The sequence below is a fragment of the Coregonus clupeaformis genome, chromosome 19 (genome assembly GCF_020615455.1).
Source record: "Coregonus clupeaformis isolate EN_2021a chromosome 19, ASM2061545v1, whole genome shotgun sequence".
Lineage (NCBI taxonomy): Eukaryota > Metazoa > Chordata > Actinopteri > Salmoniformes > Salmonidae > Coregonus > Coregonus clupeaformis.
The window spans coordinates 50317671-50337924 of NC_059210.1; the positions used below are offsets into that span (position 1 = coordinate 50317671).

The 20254-nt window shown below is 44.8% G+C and overlaps 1 protein-coding gene across 1 annotated transcript; it reads right to left on the reverse strand.

Moving 5' to 3' along the window:
* Positions 1 to 6763: 6763 nt before the first annotated feature.
* On the reverse strand, positions 6764 to 20081 carry LOC121532208 (intraflagellar transport associated protein). The gene is given in 7 exon segments (XM_045205101.1): positions 6764 to 7898; positions 8165 to 8328; positions 17549 to 17612; positions 17952 to 18026; positions 18480 to 18517; positions 18757 to 18951; positions 20026 to 20081. Coding segments are annotated over 6 exon segments (585 nt in total). The 5' UTR covers positions 18893 to 18951; positions 20026 to 20081; the 3' UTR covers positions 6764 to 7790.
* Positions 20082 to 20254: the final 173 nt, after the last annotated feature.

Sequence of the window (20254 nt, forward strand, 5' to 3'; positions counted from 1 at the left end):
CCGGGTAGACGCTGTACCTCTCAGGAGTCATATATACCCCCTGTCACAGGCTGAAACGGTGGCTATGGAAACATATGTCACCGAGTCCCTGCACTAGGGGTATATACGTCCCTCCACTTCACCCGTCTCCTCAAGTTTCTTCTTTGTGAAGAAGAAGGACGGAGGTCTGCGCCCGTGCATTCATTATCGACCACTGAACAGGGAGACGATAAGATTTAGTTATCCTCTCCCCCTCATTCCTTCAGTGATTGAATCAATGCATGGGGCGCGCTTCTTCACCAAATTAGATCTCAGGAGTGCGTACAACCTGGTGCGTATCCGAGAGGGAGATGAATGGAAGACAGCATTCAGCACAACCACGGGGCATTATGAATACCTGGTGATGCCCTATTGTTTGATGAATGCTCCCTCAGTTTTCCAGTCCTTTGTGAACGAGGTGTTTCGGGACATGCTTGGTCTACATCGGGACATGCGGTGTAGTGGTCTACATCGATGACATCCTGGTGTATTCCGCTACACGCGCCGAGCATGTGTCCCTGGTTCGCAAGGTACTGGACCGACTGTTGAAAATTACCTTTATGCTAAGGCAGAGAAATGTATGTTTTTCCAGCAGTCCACCTCCTTCCTTGGATACCGCATTTCCACCTCAGGTGTGGAGATGGAGGGAGATCGCATTTCAGCCGTGCGTAATTGGCCGACTCCAACCACGGTTAAGGAGGTGCAGCGCTTCCTTGGCTTTGCCAACTACTATCGGAGGTTTATACAGGGCTTTGGCAAGGTCGCAGCTCCCATTACCTCCCTGTTGAAGGGTGGGCCGTCCCGGCTCTGCTGGTCTGCTGAGGCTGACCTGGCCTTCAGCAAACTGCGGGGTCTCTTCACCTCAGCCCCAGTACTGGCCCACCCCGATTCATCACTACCATTCGTAGTGGAGGTGGAATGCATCCGAGGTTGGGATAGGAGCTGTCCTGTCTCAACGCTCGGGTACGCCACCCAAGCTCCGCCCCTGTGCCTTCTTCTCTAAGAAGCTCAGCCCGGCGGAGCAAAACTACGACGTTGGTGATTGGGAGCTGTTGGCTGCTGTCCGAGCCTTGAGGAGGCATTGGCTCAAAGGAGGCATTGGCTCGAAGGGGCGAAACACCCTTTCCTCGTCTGGACGGACCACTGTACATCCGGGCAGCGAGGAGGCTGAATCCTCGCCAGGCCAGGTGGGCCCTATTCTTCACCCGGTTTGATTTTACACTGTCATACATTCCGGGTCCGAAGAGGAGTCTGAGGTGCGGGAGGTTCCTCCACCTCCTCTGGACATCGAGGGGGCCCCGGCGTACTCTGTCCGTGCCATCCTGGATTTGAGGCGTCGGGTGGAGGGCCTTCAGTACCTCGTGGAGTGGGAGGGGTACGGTTCGGAGGAACGGTGCTGGGTCCCGGTGAGGGATATCCTCGATCCCTCCCTGTTGCGGGATTTCCACCGTTGCCATCTGGCTCGCCCTGCTCCGCGTCCTCCTGGCCATCCCAGAGGCCGGGGTCGGCGCACTGCTGGAGCTGCGCGTCGGGGGGTACTGTCACGACTTCGGCAGAGGCTCCCCATCACCATCATCTTTCCCACACTACCGGAGCACCACGAGGAGCTGTCACTCCACATCTTCACATCACCCCTTCACCGGATCGTCTTGGGATTGCCCTGGCTCAGACTACACAACCCCACCATCAATTGGATCACCAAGAGGATCACAGCCTGGTCCAACTCATACCGGAAGACCTGCCTGCCGGTGGTTTGTTGTTCCACGTCAGTGGAGAGTCCAGAGTCCGCCCTCCAGCCCAACATTCAATGTGAGTATGCAGATCTCTCCGATGTCTTCTCTTCATCAAGGGCTATGTGTTTCCCTCCTCACAGGCCCTGGGACTGCGCCATTGACCTGCTGGAGGGACAACACCCCCCGAATAGTCGAATTTACTCCCTTTCCAGGGCGGAGACTGAGGCCATGGAAAGGGAGTTTGATTTAATTTGAGATGTAACGGATGTGGAGTAAATGTGAAAGGTAGAGACCTTAGACCGAACAAAGAGAACGAAGAAGAAGGTCACTATTTGTTAACGTCATTGTTTCAAAACGGGTAGAAGGACATTGACGCTGTCCTTGTACACAATGAGGAATAGGAAAACATCCTATAGAAAGCCATTAACGTTTACTATGTAGTATCCGTAACCTCTACCTCATGACTTTCCATCTAGCAGCAACATGAGAACCCTGTCACGACTTCGGCCGAGGCTTCCTCCCCTCCTTGTTCGGGCAGGCTTCAGCGTTCGTCGTCACCAGAGTACTAACCACTGCCGTGCCAATCATCATCACAATTGTCTTGTCTCATTATCACACACACCTGGTTCTAATCCCCTAATTAGTCTGTGTATAAGTGTTCCTTCTGCCCCCTTGTCCTTGTGGGTGATTGTTTATTGTGAAGGTTAGTGAAGCTCGGTGGAGCTCGTGTATTTTGTTCGACGGGAGTATTTTCCCGTGTGCCTTGTATTTTCCAGTGCACCTGTTTTGTTCTCTGGAGTGTGTTTGACGCATTTCTGCGTAACCCTGTATTTTTGCGGATTAAAGCCTGTTATTCTGTGATTTACCCTCCTGCGCCTGACTCCTTCAACACCACCTCATCACAGACCCTCCCTCATCTCCATCAGGGCTCAGGAGGGAAGGAGCACAGCCAAGGAGTGGAGCCAAATTGGGACTTCTCCTCTGCAGGCACCTACAGCACTGCCTGTTTGTCCTTCTCAATCCCACTGATCCACCACAACATCCAGCGTCATCCAGAGCAGGGCCCCTCTGGTGTCCCAGGCTAGCCTGGATTGGTGCTCCCACCCTGGGTTCTGGCAAGTTGACTGTCTGCCTGCCTGCCACAGGGGAATGGAGGGGAATACATAAATAGTGCTCCAGAGATCAACAGTCCTCGCTCCATCCCACCTTTCTATTCCTCTTTCTCCCTCTCTCATCTCCTCCCTCTCCCCTTCTGGCACGATGCTTTATTATCATACGTTTTTATTGAAGCATCATTTCATACCTGCGTAAATCAACACAGCTTTAGCTCTCTGGCCACAGCCCTATAAACATGTGTAGAGGGAAGAGCGCTGAGGAGAATGGAATCAAATAACACAGAGATACTGTTAACACATGATGCAAATGTGAACGTGAGTAAAGGGATGTGAGCATAAATCAGAGCCACATGAGTCTATTAATCTCCAGCTCCCCTGTGGAATCCATCATAGACCAGTGGCGCAAGGACCGGAAGGAAGGAAGGAAGCCATTAGTGAAACAATGCCGTTCCTAGAAAATAGAAGTTGTTTCATGGAGGGCGTCTTGTTAAAATAATTGCTAAAGTGGAGAGTGCATGACCTTCAGATTGCAGAATTACATCCTCTGTGTTTTGTTCTCATCAAACCTGTATTAACATTTTTATGCAGATTGGTTAATTGGGTGAAGCTTGATTGTTGCCATGACGATCAACATTCAACCTATGTAACGGTGTGTCTACCTGTATGTGCACACACTTGTCTGTGTGCATACCTCTGTGTGTGTGTGTCTCCAGTACAGACAGACAGTGGCCTGACTCACCAGTGTGGAGCTGATCAGTGCAATTAGAGCCCTGTGTTACACACCACCGTCGAGGTGCCACATATGGGGCAACAGTGACACCCTCAGGAAGAGAGAAACACCCTCCCTCCCTCATTCCTTCCCCCCCTCCTTCCTTCCCTCCCTCCATCCCTCCTTCCTTACCCCCAACACTAAGCAAACCAACCTAAATTATTATACTGCAAAGAAGCATGATTTAGACTTATTAGGCAAGGGCAAAATAATAAAATATTAATATATATCAGGGTGTTTTGTTACTTCGGTTTTAAATGGGCCAGGAGAAAACTTCCTCAGCATGTACAGTACATATTATATGAATATTCAATGATGCCTGGCTGGGTTTCTCCTTGTCTCAGCCTCTTTCTGTCTATAGTCTACAAACCAGTCTGGTGTTTTTAAAGCTTCATATGGCATCTACTTCCAAAGATCATTCTTGAAAAGGAAATAATTCCCTCCGGAGCGATAGCGTGTCTGTCATCTTATTAAATCACACACACTATCTTGGGAATCATTAAAATGATCACATCAATAAATAAACAGACTAAAGAACAGTGTTTATTAAATCATAATGAAGCTTGGTAATAAATTCCACCCCTCTTAGCTGCAAGAGAGCAGAACTGACCCAGGACAAGAGCTAATGATGTAGGACTGGTCTAATGCTGAGAGCTAATAATGTGAAGGGAAGGCTGTTTTTCTGATTTAATGTCTGCTCTGCATTTCTACTAAGTTAGTAGACCGCACACACAAACATACCAATTAACCACTCTGCACACACACTAAATGCCACTGATACTTGGTCATAGGGTAACAGACCTGGGTTCAAATATTAATTTAAATATTTCAAATTCTTCAAGCGTTTGCTTTAGCTTGCCTGGAGCGCCAGATTAGTGGGGTTTAAGACTATTCTTTTGGTTCCATTGCGCCAGGCAGGCTCAATTAAGCCCAGCTAAAGTAATTTTAAATTATTTCAAATAGTATTTGAACCCAGGTCTCACAGTAATGTACCAAGCTGGAGGAGTTGAGATACTAGTCTCTACCATTTCTTCTCTGCAGTGCTCTTCTTTGTGTTCTCTTCTCCTCTTCTTCTCAGCCTCCTCACCTGGGGGTTACCTGCCGTTGGTGGCCCACTAACGCTGCAGCTGTGGGAGGCTGGGTGAGGCTGCCTGCGGGGGCGAGGAGGGGGGTTGCCCTCCTTATCTCCCTCCCCATTCCTGGCTTCTGGTGGGGTAGCACCAACCGAAGGGCAGTGGTCACGGCCCCCATAACACACACACACACAGTACCACAGACAACAAGAGCACCTGGGGAGGGGAGCCTGCTCCATCTGCTAAGGCACAGGAGTAGCATGAGATGTTTAACCATAAACACACTCAGCTAAGGGACACAAACTGAAAGTTCCCAATGCAAAATTAAATACTCATCTGCTTTCCTAGATGATCTTTGCTATGATCCTGTAAGCAATAATACATAAACACAATATGGTACAGACTTTACTAAACAATAATAATACATTACTACAGTCAATGATGTATACACCTATAGAACTACCACATAGTATCAGCTTTCACAGAGAAGAGAAAAATACATTGGAGCATCATACATAGTACATACTGTGCTTTCAGAAAGTATTCATACTCCTTGACTTATTCCACATTTTGTTGTGTTACAGCCTGAATTTAAAATTGATTAAATAGATACTTTTTTTCACCCATCTTCTCTCCCCATAATGACAAAGTATTGAAAATTAAATACAGAAATCTAATTTACATAAGTATTCACACCCCTGGGTCAATACTGTGGAGAAGCACATTTGGCAGAAATTACAGCTGTGAGTCTTTCTGGGTAAGTCTCTTAAGAGCTTTCCACACCTGGTTTGTGCAGCATTTGACCATTTATTATTTTCAAAATTATTCAAGCTCTGTCAAATTGGTTGTTGATCAATGCTAGACAACCATTTTCAGGTTTTGCCATAGATTTCCAAGTAGATTTAAATCAAAACTGTAACTCGGCCACATTCACTGTCTTCTTGGTAAGAAACTCCAGTGTAGATTTGGCCTTGTGTTTTAGGTCATTCTCCTGCTGAAAAGGTGAATTAATCTCCCAGTGTCTGGTGGAAAGCAGACTGAAACAGGTTTTCCTATAATACTTTGACTGTGCTTAGCTCAATTCCATTTCTTTTTTATCCTGGAAAACTCCCCAGTCCTTAATGATTACAAGCATACCCATAACATGATGCAGCCACCACTATAATTGAAAACATGCAGTGGTACTCAGTAATGTGTAGTATTGGATTTGCCCAAAACATACAGTTGCTTGCAAAAGTATTCACCCCCCTTGGCATGATTCCTATTGTGTTGCCTTACAACCTGGAATTAAAATTGATTTTGGGGGGGGTTGTATCAATTGATTTACACAACATGCCTACTACTTTGTGAAACAAACAAGAAATAAGACAAAAAAACAGAAAACTTGAGCATGCATAACTATTCACACCCCCAAAGTCAATACTTTGTAGAGCCACCTTTTGCAGCAGTTACAGCTGCAAGTCTCTTGGGGTATGTCTCTATAAGCTTGGCACATCTAGCCACTGGGATGTTTGCCCATTCTTCAAGGTAAAACTGCTCCAGCTCCTTCAAGTTGGATGGGTCCCGCTGTTGTATAGCAATCTTTAAGTCATACCACAGATTCTCAATTGGATTGAGGTCTGGGCTTTGACTAGGCCATTCCAAGACATTTAAATGTTTCCCCTTAAACCACTCTAGTGTTGCTTTAGCAGTATGCTTAGGGTCATTGTCCTGCTGGAAGGTGAACATCTGTCCCAGTCTCAAATCTCTGGAAGACTGAAACAGGTTTCCCTCAAGAATTTCCCTGTATTTAGCGCCATCCATCATTCCTTCAATTTTGACCAGTTTCCCAGTTCCTACCGATGAAAAACATCCCCACAGCATGATGCTGCCACCACCATGCTTCACTGTGGGGATGGTGTTCTCGGGGTGATGAGAGGTGTTGGGTTTGCGCCAGACATAGCGTTTTCCTTGATGGCCAAAACACTCAATTTTAGTCTCATCTGACCAGAGTACCTTCTTCCATATGTTTGGGGAGTCTCCCACATGCCTTTTGGCGAACACCAAACGTGTTTGCTTATTTTCTTCTTTAAGCAATGGCTTTTTTCTGGCCACTCTAAAGGGGTGTGAATACTTTCTGAAGGCAATGTAAATGTCAGCTCACCCATACAACTCAAGGAACCGTGTTCCATTGAATGTTAGCTTTTCAAATGTGTCTGCTCTTTAACTTTTAACACATAACTGTGAAAAGGTCTTGTCCTCTTTAGGCTTGTTCCAACCCTGCCACCCACCAATTAAATGTGAGGTGACAGGAACAGCCATTAAATATGCATTGCGTTCAGACGGAGTAGGCTGCACGCGTCGCGCTGCACACATTCTTCTTAATGTTTTAAAGTAAACCAACAGTTGCACTGGAAGATGTATTCTGCTTTTCTGCAGTATGGACTCTTCCCAACCCCTGTCAAACTTTCTCACTCTCTTGCATGCACACTAACTATCTCTCTTACACACACACACACACACAAATACTTTACATGTCAAATCACAAAGGAACCACTGACATAGGGGGAAATATTTGGCGTGTGCTTTCAGGTCTGAAGCCTGCTCAGTGCGTCTCCCAGAGCTCTTTGTTCCAATGGAAAGGCACAGTGAGACACAGGCTGTACTTACAGGGAATTAATTACAGTACAGGGTGTTTACCCAGTGGGGTACGAGCACACACACACACACGCACACACTCACTCACGCGTACGCACATACACACAAATGAACTCTTACACACATAAACCCAAATACACAGCATTTCTGCTGTGTGATCCCTGGTGGGCCAAGCCTCTATGTTCCTGTGTGTCGTCGTTCATCAGTGACCAGTCTCACAGCCCTCAGGTCCAAAACAGTGTGATTATTCCTGATTCCCTGAGGAGAGAATTTGGATAAACTGTGCCATTTGGTGTTGCTCTGTTCTAATGTTCCACTTAGTAGCAGGAATGACAGGAAGGACGCTGTTTTCAGGAGTGGTGTATTACTCCAGTTAGATGGTAAGTTGGGTAATTTTATGTGGTATGACATAAGGATCTCCCAGACAGTGGTCCCTGCACAGAGGTCATACACCAGCGTTGGACTGTGGTAGGAGATGTTTCCTAGACAGCACAACATTGTCGTAGTCAAAGTTCTCATCCAGGTTGAAAGGCAAAACCTCTTCACTGTCACTCTGTGAAAAGTCAAAGACACAAATTAAGTTCCCTACACTGTATATAGACAGACCCCTCTCGCATGACGCCAGCACAGAAGGACTGTGGTTGAAATAACCACACTTATGACTGCTTAACATAACTCTCTAACAAAATGTACAAACTGCAAGTCCCATTTTCCTGGTCAACTAATTGCGGAGTCAACTAAGCTGTTCCTGGGATGGGTAAATGTAATCTTCATCTTAGTGTCTTTATGTCATAGCTTAGTGACTGTCCTTCCTCGTACCTGTCCATGTGGTGGCGTGTCCTGCTGCATTCCCCGTGTCCCCGGCCGTGTCCCCGTCCTCCTGGCTGTGGAGGTCAGGTCCAGCTGGGTCAGGTGACAGAAGGAGGGCAGGTAGGCAGGGAGGTCCTCCTCCACCTCCCCTGGTAGGACCCGAACCCCACCATCTGAGAGAAGAGGAGAGAAGACAAACAGGATGAGGACTCAACAGTGTCTTCTTTCTGCTTCTAGCTGTCCTTCCTCAGTCACTTGAAACGGAAGGAGAGAACCTCACACAGGATTAGGACCCCTCTTTGATGGTATGCACAGTGTGGCTTGAATAGGATTCACATAGTGAGACTGAACTGACCATTAAGTTTTCACTCAGCGAAGCCGGCCTTTTCAAGTGGCACTCCTTGAAAAGTGAGTTAATTGTAGTTAACTGTGATTCAGTCAGTCTGTCTCCTGAAGAGGTAAGCCATTGTATTATTTCCAGAAGATCAGAGTAAGGACAGCATTATGCAAATGATTATCGCAATGGCTTTGTTCTGTGCCATCATCAAACACAATTCAGAAGTGTAACAATCAAATTACAGAAAATGAGAAGCAACTCGTTGTTCAATTAAAATCAGACTCCAGTAGGTTGGAAAGGGCTGCTCATCACCACAATTGAATTGTATCACTAGGAAATCATGCATAGAAATTATCATTTTACGAGTAATGATTTTACCTCCTCATGTTCTCACCTCAGTAAACACTACACGCTGTAACCTAATACAACTCCTGCAAAGCCCAGTGGCTAGTGACGCAAGCCTACCAGAATAACAAAATACCTTCTATGCTCGCTTCGAGGCTAGCAACACTGAAACATGCATGAGAGCACCAGCAGTTCCAGACGACTGTGTGATCACGCTCTCCGTAGCCAATGTGAGTAAGACCTTTAAACAGGTTAACATTCACAAGGCCGCAGGGCCAGAGGGATTACCAGGTCGTGTACTCAGAGCATGCGCTGACCAGCTGACAAGTGTCTTCACTGACATTTTCAACCTCTCCCTGACCCAGTCTGTAATACCTACATGATTAAAGCAGAGCACCATAGTCCCTGTGCCCAAAAAGCACCAAGGTAACTTGTCTAAATGCACTCACTGTAACCATGAAATGCTTTGAAAGGCTGGTCATGGCTCACATCAGACAACCTGGACCCACTCCAATTCGCATACCGTCCCAACAGATCCACAGATGACGCAATCTCTATTGCATTCCACACTGTCCCATCTGGACAAGACGCTACAGAGGGTACATCACTGAGGCCAAGCTCCCTGCCATCCTGGACCTCTATACCAGGCGGTATCAGAGGAAGGCCCTAAAAATTGTAAAAGAAACTAGCCACCCAAGTCATAGACTGTTCTCTCTGCTGCCGCACGGCAAGCGGTACCGATGCACCAAGTCTGGATACAGTCCCAAAATGGTTTGCATGTCAGCAGTCAGGTTTTCAAGATATTAGACACTCAAGAACCAAAGTGTCACTTGACACATCATGATGATGCATTTTGCATCATATGATAATTTTTTGGGGCAAGTGTCACTTTGCTTCTTGAAAGTCCAATATCTTGAAAACTTGACTGCTGACATGCAAACCCTTTTGGGACTGTATCAACAGTGGACTAATGAAAAGATTGTCATTTTGTGTGGAGTTTTCCTTTAATTTAGCACCTACATGCTTCACTCCATTTCAAAACATTTTCTCTCAACAGAACACGCTCCAGGAGAATCTGTCTTTCTGCTCCTCCTGTAAGACACATCCAAACTAGTGTCGTACGGTATATCAAAACGTCAGTACGTTTCTGATACTAGAACATGAAAAACGGTTTGGTACTATATCTTTTTTTTACTTTCGGTACTTCTGTGAAATGTGTCTCAGGGATCACGCCTGTCTATCTGCGCAGCCGACCCCTTATTATAGCACGCACTGTGCCTGCTCCACTTACTCATAACACACTTGAATAATGCAACACGGCATGTAGAAATGTTGAAACTGTTAATTACTGTTCGCAAAACAATGTCCATAAAGGCTAGAACACTTTACATTGCAAGAAGATAGCTTACAAAGCTGGAAGCTACCGGTAACTTTCCATGCTAGATGACAGCTAAAGCTAACATCCATTCACTACCCTTGTACTTTGTGTGTATGCAAACCAGAAGGCAAAATATGCTGATTTCAAAGCTGATTGCCACCAAAAACTTTATTCATTCACTTATTCAGTCTCTCTCTCCCGTCTCTCCCAAAGATTATCTATAGAGTGGTGAGGAGGAGGAGCCCTGTGGACCCATTTAGCCATTCATTGTAGCCATTGGCGCTCTGTAGAGTTGCTATTTTCTTGAGTCAATTAACTTGTGACATTCCTGGATTACTCATTATACTAATAAAGTCAGATTAAATCAACAAATAGTTTAAAAAAGGTTAAGGGTACAAAACTGTGTACATACTGTATCTGGCTGTGTTGGCAAAATCACTAAATATACTATTGAGTCAAGCGTCGAGAGGCTGCCCATTGACACAGTTCCAAGACCAGTCAGAAACGTCCAGCTAACCCTACGCCAATAACGGTGGATCTCAAAACTGAACTTGCATCTGCATTAAGTAGCAATGATATCCTTCGCCACCGTTGTCTTACGACACGACAGATGGCTCGAATCAGTCATGACTATTCAACAAAACAATAAATAATTTTATTTCCAGCGAATGTCTTAGTTACATGATTGTATAACTAGCAACGGAGTTTTGAAGTTGAGGGTGCAGTATTTATGAAGTTTGGCAATGAGGACGAAAACTAGCATAGTTCATTCAGCTAGCCAGCCAGTTTAGCCAGGGAAAACCGGGGAAAACAAGCGTGGGACAGGATATTGCTGGGCGCACATGCGCACTAGGCTAATTCAGTGCACAGACTTGTGTTTTTATGCCCTGATATCAGGAGCTGGTGGCAAAAAGTTCAATTATAAACTGGGTGGTTCGAGCCCGGAATGCTGATTGGCTGACAGCCATGGTATATCAGACCGTATCCAATGGGTATTTACTGCTCTAATTACGTTCATAAACAGTTTATAATAGCAATAAGTCACCTCAGGGGTTTGTGATATATGGCCAATATACCACGGCTAAGGGCTGTGTCCAGGCACTCCGCGTTGCATCGTGCTAGGAAACAGCCCTTAGCCGTGTTATATTGGCCATATACACCACACCCCCTCAGGCCTTATTGCTTAATTATACTATTCAGCTTTTGTTTTTTCCTTTAAGACAACCAGGTGAGGGGAGTTCCTTACTAATTCGTGACCTTAATTCATCAATCAAGTACAAGGGTGGAGCGAAAACCCGCAGACACTCGGCCCTCAAACAAAATTCTGGTATCGTGACAACACTAATCCAAACAGGACCCACTAAGCCTGCTGTAACTCTGCAGTGAAACGGATCTCTATCAAAATGCAGAGCCACACTATGAACCCATATTTCCTCTGACAGTTTCTCCAGAATACAGATCGTGCAGCACGCAGCAGGAGGACTCAACAGCAGCACGAGAGAAAGGGTCACAGGCAACAGGTGAGGGATGGTTGGGTGGCAGGCATATGAAAGACATCAATGGGTGGAGGAGATTTAATCTGTATTAAAAGGCCTTGGTCGGCTGTAATCATCTCTGTCAGCCAGCTAATGTAACCCACATCCAGAGAACACAGAGAACACAGAGAGAGAGAGAGAGAGAGAGAGGAGCCTCAAATAGCAGGGCTCAAAACACACTCCTGATAATAGGACCCTGACCAAAACATCAGGGCGATGGAGAGCGATAAGACTGAAAAGGCCTAGACAACTGTCGAAGAGAGGGTAGGTATAAAATTATGTGTCCCCGTGCGTTCATAAAAGGGAATTTAAATCAATTAGAGAGGAGCAGAGACCATTAAATATTGACACTTCTCCTTTGCTTGGCAGCCACAGGGCCGGTGTTGATCCTAATTAAACAGCTAATTACTCTCACTGTGAAAGTCACACTGGGATGGGAGGACGGAGCAAGGGAGGGGAGGTGGAGGGAGACGAGAAGGGAGGATAAGGAGGAAGCAAGACGAAGCATGAGTGGGTGAAGGGACATCACCTTGTGTAGTATGTGCAGATGAGATTGTCACACATTGAGCACGGATACATGCACACAATACTATTATTGTGGATAGTCAGATTAATATAATAGTTTAAAACATTTACATGCTTTGCAAAATGAACAATTTCCCTAATAATCCTGTTTACATGGGCACATGTGAAATCAGGCTACCTGATGGGACTTTTGATGCAGAAAATCGACAATCAAAATAAACATTCTACCACAGAGATCATGTTATTTTTGCGAAGCCTATTCGATTGAGTTCGGACATATAAAGTTTGTATATGACAACTATTTCTAAGATGCATACTTTTAGTTTTTGCGATTTCACGTCACTCACGCATAAGAGGGAGGCTTGTGCTACCGGTGCTGCCACATGCGCAGATCAAATACACCTCTGGAACGCCGATTAAGCTGTTTAAGATGTCCTAATAATTAGAAAGATTGCTCAGAAAACCAGGTGTTTTAATCGGTGTATGCTTACTTTGATTTTGACCTTACACCGATTAAGATAAGCAGAGTAAGGTGTTTACATGACTATTTCCACACTCGGGCTACTGACAAAATCTGTTTAATATCGAATTATTAGTGTGTATGTAAACAAGTACATTTACATTTACATTTTAGTCATTTAGCAGACGCTCTTATCCAGAGCGACTTACAGTTAGTGAGTGCATACATTATTTAATTTTTTTTAATTTCATACTGGCCCCTCATGGGAATCGAACCCACAACCCTGGCGTTGCAAACGCCATGCTCTAACAACTGAGCTACATCCCTGCCGGCCATTCCCTCCCCTACCCTGGATGACGCTGGGCCAATTGTGCGCCGGCTACAACAGAGCCTGGATTCGAACCAGGATCTCTAGTGGCACAGCTAGCACTGCGATGCAGTGCCTTAGACCACTGCGCCACTCGGGAGACTTAGGATGTACTCTCTAAGGATGTTTTAACTAAAGACAAAAATCCCCTGGAGGCCGCAGATACGGTGGGTTGTTATGTCTTGGAGATAGACACCTTCAGTCAGTGTCAGAATGGGTAATAAAAAATAAACGGGTCTTAAATACATAAAAGCATTGTATTTGGTTCAAAGCATTCTCTTAGACCTAAACCTCAGCCGGAGTTGCGAGTAAAGGGTGTGACCATTGAACAAGTTGAAGAAGCTGAACTCCTAGGAGTAACATTGGATGGTCAGTTATCGTGGTCAAGTCATATTGACAAAGTTGTTGTGAAGATGGGGAGAGGTATGTCTGTTTTAAAAAGATGTTCTGCGTTTTTGACACAAAGATCAACTGTACTAGTTGTTCATGCTCTGATCTTGTCCCATCTTGATTACTGTCCGATAATATGGTCAGGTGTAGCAAAGAAAGAACTAGCAAAGCTGACGCTGGCTCAAAACAAAGCAGCATGCCTTGCCCTTTACTGCACACACAGAACTAACATCAACAGCATGCATGATAGTCTTTCATGGTTGAGGAGAAATTGACTACTTCTCTTCTAGTCTTTTTAAGAAACATGTGTATGTTGAAAATGCCTAACCACTTGTATAATATATTTGCACACACTTCAAACCGACATACAGTACCAGTCAAAAGTTTTAGAACACCTACTCATTCAAGGGTTTTTCTTTATTTTTTTCCTATTTTCTACATTGTAGAATAATAGTGAAGACATCAAAACTATGAAATAACACATATGGAATCATGTAGTAACCAAAAAAGTGTTAAACAAATTAAAATATATTTTAGATTTTAGATTCTTCAAAGTAGCCACCCTTTGCCTTGATGACAGCTTTGCACACTCTTGGCATTCTCTCAACCAGCTTCATGTGGAATGCTTTTCCAACAGTCTTGAAGGAGTTCCCACATATGCTAAGCACTCGTTGGCTGCTTTTCCTTCACTCTGTGGTCCAACTCATCCCAAACCATCTCAATTCGGTTGATGTCGGGGGATTGTGGAGGCCAGCTCGTCTGATGCAGCACTCCATCACTCTCCTTCTTGGTCAAATAGCCCTCACACAGCCTGGAGGTGTGTTTTGAAAAACAAATGATCGTCCCACTAAGCGCAAACCAGATGGAATGGCATATCACTGCAGAATGCGGTGGTAGCCATGCTGGTTAAGTGTGCCTTGAATTCGAAATAAATCACAGACAGTGTCACAAGCAAAGAACCCCACACCTCCTCCTCTATACTTCACGGTGGGAACCACACATGCAGAGATCATCCGTTCACCTACTCTGCGTCTCACAAAGACACGGCAGTTGGAACCAAAAATCTCAAATTTGGACTCATCAGACCAAAAGACAGATTTCCACCGGTCTAATTTCCATTGCTCATGTTACTTGGCCCAAGCAAGTCTCTTCTTCTTATTGGTGTCCTTTAGTAGTGGATTCTTTGCAGCAATTCGACCATGAAGGCCTGATTCACGCAGTCTCCTCTGAACAGTTGATGTTGAGATGTGTCTGTTACTTGAAATCTGTGAAGCATTTATTTGGGATGCAATCTGAGGTGCAGTCAACTCTAGTTAACTTATCCTCCGCAGCAGAGTCTTCCATTCCTGTGGCGGTCCTCATGAGAGCCAGTTTCATCATAGCGACTGCACTTGAAGAAACTTTCAAAGTTCTTGAAATTTTCCGGATTGACTGACCTTCATGTCTTAAAGTAATGATGGACTGTCGTTTCTCTTTGCCTATTTGAGTTGTTCTTGCCATAATATGGACTTGGTCTTTTACCAAATAGGGCTATTTTCTGTATACCTTGTCATAACACAACTGATTGGATCAAACGCATTAAGAAGGAAAGAAATTACACAAATTAACTTTTAAGAAGGCACACCTGTTAATTGAAATGCATTCCAGGTGACTACCTCATGAAGCTGGTTGAGAGAATGCCAAGAGTGTGCAAAGCTGTCATCAAGGCAAAGTGTGGCTACTTTGAAGAATCTCAAATATAAAATATATATGAATAGTGTGTAAATAGTATTTTCTGTTGTCTCCTGGTCTTTCCAATATACACTCAGTGGACATATTATTAGGTACACCACACCGTTCACGAAAATAGTTTGTTCCTACAGACAGTGAGTCACGTGGCCGTGGCTTCCTATATAAAGCAGACAGACAGGCATCGAGGCATTCAGTTACTGTTCGATTGAACGTTAGTATGGGCAAAACTAGTGACCTAAGCGACTTTGAGCGTTGTATGATCGTCGGTGCCAGTCGCGCCAGTACCAGCATTTCAGAAACGGCCGGCCTTCTGGGCATTTCACGCGCGACAGTGTCTAGGGTTTACCAAGAATGGTGCGACAAACAAAAAACATCCAGTGAGTGGCAGTCCTGTGGACGAAAACAGCTCGTTGATGAGAGAGTCGAAGGAGAGTGACAAGAATCGCACAAGTTAACAGGCAGGCTACAAACATGCAAATAACAGCGCAATACAACGGTGGTGTGCAGAACGGCATCTCGGAATGCACAACTCATCGGGCCTCATCACGGATGGGCTATTGCAGCAAACAAACACACCGGGTTCTACACCTATCAGCTAAAAACCAGAAGATGCGATTCCAGTGGGCACGCGATCACCAGCACTGGACAATTGAGGAGTAGAAAAACATTGCCTGGTCCGACGAATCCCGGTTCCTGTTGAGTCAGGATTTGGCGTAAGCAGCATGAGTCCATGGCCCTATTCTGCCTGGTGTCAACGGTACAGGCTTGTGGCGGTGGTGTGATGAATGTTTTCCTGGCACGCGTTAGGTCCCTTGATACCAATTGAGCAACGTTTGAACGCCATACCTTGTAGAATCCATTCCCCGAAGAATTCAGGCTGTTCTGGAGGCAAAGGGGGGTCCGACCCAGTACTAGATGGGTGTACCAAAAATGAATGTATTACTTATTTTATGTAATATCTTATGTCATTCTTGTCTATAACTGTTCTGTACTTTGTCATGTATAAGTACGTTTTATGTGGACCCTGGGAAGAGTAGCTTCTGCATGTGCAGTAGCTAATGGGGATCCTAATACACTAAACAAAACCTTACATATGCTGTTCTCAGGCGCAACTAAAATCCATCACAGCAGAAGTGTAAAAGCCATCGCAGCCATCACCCCTGACAGTCAGATTCATTCAGATGCTGAGCGGTCATCGATCCTGCCGTAAAGGCAATTACGATGTGCTCAGTGTCAGAAAGACGCAGCAGAACCGCCTTCCCCAACACTCCCCTCCTCCTCTCCACCTGCTTTTACACACAGCACATTGATAATTATTTTGTACATGCTAATCAAGGTGGGAGTTCACTGTCAGACGTTTGTGGGCATCAACACCTTGGACAGGCAGCCAGGGTGACAATGACACCCACCCAGTGATTTTTACACCGTTTGGCATGAGACACTGATACACCCTTAGTCAACCCTCTCCTTATATTACCAATCCACTTTCCCCATCCAGTTAGGAAGGACACACACCAGGCCTGGCTGCAACCCCATTGTAAACACCCTCACACACACAGTATGTTGTGGAGGTGTATGGTTGTTACTGTTGGGCTCAGCATCAGGGTTGGCATTAGGGCCCTGATCCTCTGTATCTAAAGCAGTTGAATGGAGATGTAGTTTGAACGAGGCCTATGTATCCCTCGTTGCTAAATGAGGACAGAGAGAGCATTAAACCTCAGAGCAGAGAGCCATTGCCCTTAACACTAATTATAGGGTCGGGCCACAATTTGCATGTATTGAAAATGCGTAATAGATGGTAATGTATTTCAAACGAATGGCATGACTAGCCTTATTACATAAATAATATGCACATGACATTAACTAAATCCTATTACAAGGTGAACTCTTAAATGTCTTCTGAGGCTTACTGGCAAACTGCTTCATGTTTCCTTCTTTACATGGATTATTAAGAATATATTCTACTTTCACTGGAGATTTTCCTTTCTTTGAGAAAAGAATGTAAGAACTCTGGAGCGCTGTAATTTACTGTCAAAGAAGCTTCGATTAATGGAACCATTCTCCGTGAAATAGCATTGTGGGCTCAAAGGCTCATATCAATACTGCATGGCAAGGCGCTAACTTTCTAATTCTACCGTAATCAGGAAAGATTAGGATAAATTAATGTTAATGATGATCCATGCACACTCTTAGATGACTTTAGAAGAAATTAAACAGTTTTAGTTTTTGAAAACAAGAATGCCATTATACAGTGCCAAGAAAGTTATTTTCCACCTTCTACAATGCACTGATCTGAAATCAGTTCTAGAGAACCAGACGCTGTACCTGGGTCAGCAGTTACATCTCCTTCCTCCTCACTGAAGTCCCCAAAATCCAGGTAGTTATCCAGCTATACACAGAGAACAATGGAGAGTTACTCTTCAATCAACAATTCTCAAATAAAAAAACAAGAGAAAGTGATTATTACTTTTCATGTTGTGTATACTACTGTACTAAACAAGTTATAAAGCTATATTTTGATCGATAGTTGAGACAAAGTATATAGCCGTTTATAATATGTGACCATCATGAGTCCATGTGTGTGACCTGTGTCAGCGATAAAAAATTAATAATACATACCAAATTGCAAGCAATTTTTCAAAGAATATGCACTATCTTACATTCTATTCCCATATTTAAAATACAGTTGGGATATTACAATAACATGACTTTAGTCCACAATATCAACCTTGAGAGTTCTGCCTGGTGGACGACAGTCTCCATTTCCACAGCTGCCCACAGTCACTCCAGCACCCAGCTCCATCTGCAACCAAACCACAGTCACAAAGAGATACTCACTGCCAGATACTCATACTGTATATGACCACTGCACTGTGCTTTTTGTTCAAGCAGTATGACTGTCATTATGATCTCATCACACACTAACAGCTCTGTGGGGTCCTGGCCATTCTACTCCTGTTGCTCTATGGCTCCAGTTGTTACATAGTTACATATAGTAATGTGTTTGGACCGCTGAGTGCCTCTAAGAGTCCTACAGATGCTATATGATCTGGTGCTCACTCAACTCTTCCAAATAATCACCAGTGGAATTAATTGTAAACCAAATATGGGATCCTATCCCAGAGTTTCAGTTTCAGTGTGTAACTTCCTGATGTGTAGTATCGATTACAGCAGAGAGAACCTTTAATCAGAATCATGGTTAAATCAATAGCTGGCATAGCCTGAGGTCCTAAGCACTGTTCATGCTCCAATGTACACATCTGAAGTAAACCTTCCTGCTCCTGAAACAATCCACTAATTTGGTTTAGGAAAATGGGAAAACACTGAAATAGATGGAGGGAACAGAAATAAACCAAGGGAGACCGACAGAGAGAAAAAGAGAGAGAGATACATTTTATTTTATTTTTTTAAATACCTTTATTGGCCCAATAGTTACATCATTAAAAGCACAAACTTTACTTAATTTAAAGGACCTAGAAAGTTAGAACCAAGCCCCCCCCAAATTAGGTGTGTGAACTGCCTGTGAGACTGACCTGGAGTCAGTCCGTGTGTGAAGGAGGACAGGAACTGGTCGTAGGTCTGTTCTGAGGAGCTGCAGAAACACTACAGGGCCTCCAGGACCACCTGGTCATCAGCCAGACCACCTGAGCCACTCTCCACCCCAGGCATCCTGCCACCCAACACACCTGGTTGGCCTGGTACACTGGCAACCCCTGGGTACAGCTCACCTGGGGGAGAAAGGATAATGGGGGAGCGAGAGAGATGTTAAGTACAGTAGCACAGCGGCCATATTAGCTAGGCCCAGGTGGAATTACCCTGAATTACCCTGCTGCCGACACTCTGCTCAATCCCAATCACTACAGGGGGAACCATTAGCATCGCATTAAACAGTGATAAACACTGCAGCAAGTATGATCGTCAGAACATCACAACTGTCACTGCGCCCATTAGCCAAAACCGGAATCTTGCAGGGAAGGACTCGTCAGGTATTGAAACATTATATCGGGGGCAGAAACAGGTGCTACAGCACTTTCAAATTACTCTGTTCTATCAATTATACTCTGCAAATCCCTGCATGGCCTGGGGTCCATCTCCATGGCTCACTGCTGAGCCTGTCACACACGCAACTGCACCGACCCAGCTGCAACATAAAGCAGACCTTCACCAGAACTGTGTTGGTGCCTTAAGGAACTGACTGATTGAGCAGGTATGTTATTCAGTGCTGATTTGGAGGTGTATTATCTTAACTCATAGAAAAAACATTTCCACAGTACCTATTCAGCTGTTAGGAATGGGGAGGGGAGGAATGCGTTATTCCCCCCCTCTCTAAGCAACAGCTCAAAGAGACACAGGTGCATCGCTGCTTGTTTGTTTTTGAGTTCTAACGTTCTTCCAGGCAATCGTGGTTGCAGCCTTTGTTTTGTACACTCCCTAAGCCTTCTCACAGTCCCTCCAAAAACACAAAAACATTATGCTAATGTCAGACATCTGCTTCAAGCTCACTGTGTGTGTGTGTGTGTGTGTGTGTGTGTGTGTGTGTGTGTGTGTGTGTGTGTGTGTGTGTGTGTGTCTGTGTGTCTCTCCTCCAGTAGACTACACAAGAAGTGGTTAGGCATAATAGAAAAGGAATTCAAGCTTGAGTAGAACTATAAATTAAATGGAAATAAAGCTGTGCTCTTCTCTTCCCTTCCTCTTCTTCAACACAGTATAATGTAAGTCATGCATCAGGTTCAGTGTACTGTGTGAGGACATGAATCACAGTCCCACTGACTGAGAATGGTACTACACACATGCCACTTAACTGAGGTGTGGAAAATGCCAAACTGTTCACAGAGGGGATAATGAGGGCTCTCCAGCTAAAAAAAAAAAAGGGATACATACAATGAGCCCCCCTGAATGTTCCACAGCTGTAATGACACACACACACACAGGGAGAGAGACAGAGAGCTAATGGCCACCTTCCCTTAGATGTGAAAGTAGTCTGACAACAATAACGTGGCTGTACTCAGCGTAACAAAGCCAGCTTTTACA